The sequence below is a fragment of the Austrofundulus limnaeus genome, unplaced genomic scaffold (assembly GCF_001266775.1).
Source record: "Austrofundulus limnaeus strain Quisiro unplaced genomic scaffold, Austrofundulus_limnaeus-1.0 Scaffold41, whole genome shotgun sequence".
NCBI classification, from domain to species: Eukaryota; Metazoa; Chordata; class Actinopteri; order Cyprinodontiformes; family Rivulidae; genus Austrofundulus; species Austrofundulus limnaeus.
The window spans coordinates 1687280-1691899 of record NW_013952443.1 but is presented as its reverse complement, the minus strand read 5'-3'; the positions used below and the strand labels follow the sequence as shown (position 1 = coordinate 1691899).

At 37.7% G+C, this 4620-nt stretch overlaps 1 protein-coding gene across 4 annotated transcripts in view; it reads right to left on the bottom strand.

Moving 5' to 3' along the window:
• gtpbp3 (GTP binding protein 3, mitochondrial) overlaps positions 1-1275 on the bottom strand; it is a 35856-nt gene extending 34581 nt beyond the window's left edge. For 2 of the 4 annotated variants that reach the window (XM_014007332.1, XM_014007333.1), the window contains exons 1-2: positions 939-1275; positions 326-597 (exon numbers count right to left, since the gene is read on the bottom strand). In XM_014007332.1, the coding sequence (XP_013862786.1) occupies positions 326-597; positions 939-1006 (340 nt within the window). In that variant the 5' untranslated portion in view covers positions 1007-1275. The remainder of the gene's footprint in view (positions 1-325; positions 598-938) is intronic. The other 2 variants (XM_014007334.1, XM_014007331.1) reach the window with 2 other exon arrangements.
• Between the last annotated feature and the right edge of the window lie 3345 nt (positions 1276-4620).

Below are 4620 nucleotides of genomic sequence, written 5' to 3'. Positions count from 1 at the left end.
GTAGAAGTAAAAAGTAGGTTGAAATATAATTACTCAAGTAAAGTACAGATACCCAAAAATTCTACCTTAGTACAGTAACAAAGTATTTGTATGTAGTTACTTTACAGCTCTGGTGCTAGAAGCAAACGTTGGGTCATTTATTGCAGTAACACTGGAAGTGGATGACACAATAATGATTCAAATGAAAGTGTTATTGTAGATATAAGATGTGAAAATATTTTGAGCATAATGGAGAACAGTTTATCACAGAACTCTTATTACATGTACCTACAGGTGATAAATCATGTTTAACCTACATAATGGAATCTGAATGTGTTTAGTTCACCTGGAAACCACAGGACAAGTCCACGGTCCAGTACTTCTTTGGAGCAGGGGTCTGTGATGCTGCGTAACAGGGCAGTTCGTGGAGGAGGCAGGCGGTGTGTGAACCCTACCATACGCCTTAAGGCTGTCGCTGAGGCAGGACCACTGACACGTACGACGGCCACCCCACACCTGCCATGGCCTGAYGACAACGCAAAGATGGTGTCAGCATCCGCCAGCCCAGTCTGAACTCCATCACAATCAGACAGGAGCCGGTGGAGAGAGGGGTTTCTACTGGAGATAAGAAGAGACAGTCTCAGATTATTCTTTTGAATTATTACACACGTCAAGCCAAAGTAAAGAGAACAAAAATCTTTTTGCTTTTTGGATGCAAAGTATAAACAACTGATCAGTGTTCTTGAACTGTGTATGACTATATTTTCCACAGTAAAAAATAGCCTTAAATTAAAAAGACACCCTTATAGGAATTAATTTTATTTAACACAAATAATGTCCATGAAGAAAATAAGYGTCTTTGCCCAAACTTGGTGCAGAAAAGCAGAAAATTAAAGYCATACTTTCAGCTCGAGTACCAAAGTTAAGTCGATTTATCTCAACTTGAAATACGGACCAACCTTGACTTAAGTTTGCGAATCGCAGTTCTGAATATTCCACGATAAACAGATGGAAGTGGAAGCATCATTTCAGAAAAAGCCGGTCTAGGTTATAACCTGTCATCTGTTTTTTCCTCTGTCTGATAGTTTGTGAGAACTTGGAACGTAGGCTAATGTTAGCAGATAAATACAGACCGCCTCTCGTCGTATGAAACTGTTATAAATTATCTTTAGCGGATTGTAAACTGATAGCTATTTAACCTTTCCTGTTAGACTCCGCATGGTTTCTTATTTTTTCCTTCTTCTTTTTTTAACTCGCTAGTATTTCCCGACATCTCATTTGTTCAGCGACAGTCAATCAGCAGAAAGTCCCGCCTCCTGTGCGTCGTAAAACAAAGTCCGTAGTGGTCCGTCGACTATTGGTTCCGGCATCTGTAAATTCAACGCTTTTCTCTTCTGTCGCATTATTTATACCCAGTCAAGTCGAGACAAATTTTGTTTTGGTAGAACGCATAAAAACCCTTTTTTTAATCAAAATGCTAGGCAATGTAAAAATAAAAATAAAACAAACTGACTCATAAAGCAAAACTATATGAAACAATGTAATAGAAATAGCTAAACACAATACTTACCAATTGAATAAATAAATAAAATGTTCTGTACAAACAGAGCCAACCACAACAGAAAAAAACTTTAATTTCAGATTTTTTTCTGGACATGTGAAAACATTTTGAAAATAGAAAGTTAATTATCATATGTCCCAGACTGGTTTATTTTGTGAATTTGGAACATTTTCAACATTATTAAGTGATGTGTTTTTCCGTATGAAAAATCACACTAAACAAATAAAGCAGGGGTTTCTCCAAGAGGGAAAATTCAGTGAAAAAACAAGTTTTAAAAATAGACTGATCAGCTTAGTTCTRTTTTGCAAAAGTAGACTGTTCTACTGAAAATGGTCTGTTGTCTATTCGTAGCTCAAACCAGGAATGTTTGAATCAACGTGACATGGCCTCTGTATCTGAACTAGGAAATAAATTTGCCTTAATTTGCATTTTGCTTACAAAAACAGATACATCTTCACAAGCAGAGCTTTGTTGTAATCAGGAAGTGAATGTGATGTATGTTGCACCACAAAACYTTCATTYCTAAATGCTTTATTTTCTTTTGTTTACATCAAGTTTTTGGTCATTAACTCTAAAATRAACGTTGCTGCGATTATCATGACCTACATATTACAACGTGCACRTAGCAGAAGAGTGTGTGTGGACTCCATGTGCACTGACGTGTGTCTGTGCTCTGCTGCAGCTCCTTGCAGTTGTCAGCCCAAAGCGTGGTGAGTAAGCAGATTTTCTGCTCGCACATTAGGTGCTCCTACATTGTGAGCCATATGAAGGGGAGGGCTGACAAGCTGCCTGTGCTGCTGCACAGAGAAGACACGGCATCCAGGTGGGACGACAGAGATGATAGATGGTTCGCACGCAGGAGAAGGCACGACCTCAGGCCTGGGAGAAATCTTTAACCTGGAGTCTCAATAATTTATAGCCTGCTCTGTGTGTGCACAAAGCCTGACAGCTGCCACCTCGCAGCTGCTCAGCACCGTCACTGTAAACGAAGCCACAGATCTGATTGCAGATAAGGAGATGCTCTTTGTTAAGTACAGGTATCTGATCACATATGCACCCCTCRCAGAGAGGTTACCAAATCCACATGTATACAATAATGTTTGTTTTGAGGAATATCTGTTTGTCTTTGGCATGTGCTGCTCTTGACACATTCTGCACATGACTTGGAGCAAACATGACGCAACTCGCTGTGCAAATAGTCTTTGTTTGTTCGTACAGAGGACAAATGAAACAAGTTTGAGGCAAGTGTCACAGTAAAACAATCAGAAAGCAGACAACCGTGCAGACATTTGATCATCTGAGATGCATTTTGCATTTTGTCACAGTCTGTTTATTCTTGCAGGTGAGGACGAGGCTGTTTGTATTCACTGAGAGGGAATACCTGCAGAGCTGTAGGTGTCACCTGTATGACTGCAGAGTTATGTGCAGAGAGAGWACAGGCTGCAGCATAACTAATATTTCACTAATCACATCAATTCGCTCGCGGTCACTTAAATTATAGCGTCATCGTTGAAGCCATGAATTTTCTTTTTTACTTTTATTACTGGGGAATACAGTACAACTGTTTCTGCATATTTTGTACTATTTTAGTCATTCATATATCAAACCATTCAGGATAAGTGCTGCSTTTGTGGATTTTGGAACTTGTACTTTTCAAATTAGTTAACTCGATTTACAAATAAATACATTTAGATCGTAATACATTCTTCAAAAATGTTTTTCTTTTTAAAATCTGCATCAGCATACTTTATTTTTGTCTTCTTATATTACCTTTGTTTTTAGCTATCTTTTGCTACTTTTATCTAACCTTATGCTACTTTTAGCTAGCTTGAGATAGCCTTTTGCTACTTTTAGCTTCTAGCTAGCCCTTTACTACTTTTAGTTTACCTGGCCTCTGCTGCTTTCACCTTATACTTTGAGCATGAGGTCTTTTTAGCTACTTTTGGCTTCTATAGCTTTTTGCTACTCTTATCTTTTAGCTAGGCTTTTACTACTTTTAAGTTTTAGCTTACCTTGTGTTGTTTGTGTTGCTTCTAGCTAGCCATTTGCTACTTCTAGCTTTGTTAGACTTTAGTAGACTCTAGCTAGCCATTTGCTACTTTTAGTTTACCTGGCCTCTGCTGCTTTCACCTTATACTTTGAGCATGAGGTCTTTTTAGCTACTTTTGGCTTCTATAGCTTTTTGCTACTCTTATCTTTTAGCTAGGCTTTTACTACTTTTAAGTTTTAGCTTACCTTGTGTTGTTTGTGTTGCTTCTAGCTAGCCATTTGCTACTTCTAGCTTTGTTAGACTTTAGTAGACTCTAGCTAGCCATTTGCTACTTTTAGTTTACCTGGCCTCTGCTGCTTTCACCTTATACTTTGAGCATGAGATACATATTTTGCTCCTTTTAGTTTAGCTGACCTTATGCTGTGTTTAGCTTCTAGCTAGCACTGTGCCACATCTAGCTAGCCTTTAGGTATTTTTTAGCTTTAGTTAATCCTTTTCCACTTGTATCTTCTAGCTAGCATCTTGTTGTTTTTAGTTAGCATTTTGCATATTAAGTTTTAAGCTAATCTTTTTAGCTACTTTTGGCTTCTATAGCTTTTTTTGGTACTCTTATCTTTTAGCTAGGCTTTTACTACTTTTAGGTTTTAGCTGACCTTGTGTTGTTTGTGTTGCTTCTAGCTAGCCATTTGCTACTTCTAGCTTTGTTAGACTTTAGTAGACTCTAGCTAGCTTTTTGCTACTTTTAGCTAGCCTTTTGCTTATTTCGCTTTTAGCTAATATTTCGACGTGTTTAACTAGTGTTTAGCTCATTTTTAGCTCGTGTTCTGCGTCTTTTTTAGCTTTAACAACCACAGTTTTAGTCTCTGCAGCCAATTTTAGCCATGCCATTCAGCACACATGAAATGCAGTTAGTGCTCTAGTCAGAGGTCATTGAATATTTTTATATCTCATTAGAAAATAAAAATTCAAGGTCAAACATGAATAAAGTTATTAATAAATAAAAATGCCGAGTGAGGGTTTTCATTTATGTTTACTGAGGTTAGCAGTTAAATTAATGCTGCGATAATGTTTGCTCTGCAGATCTGTGTAT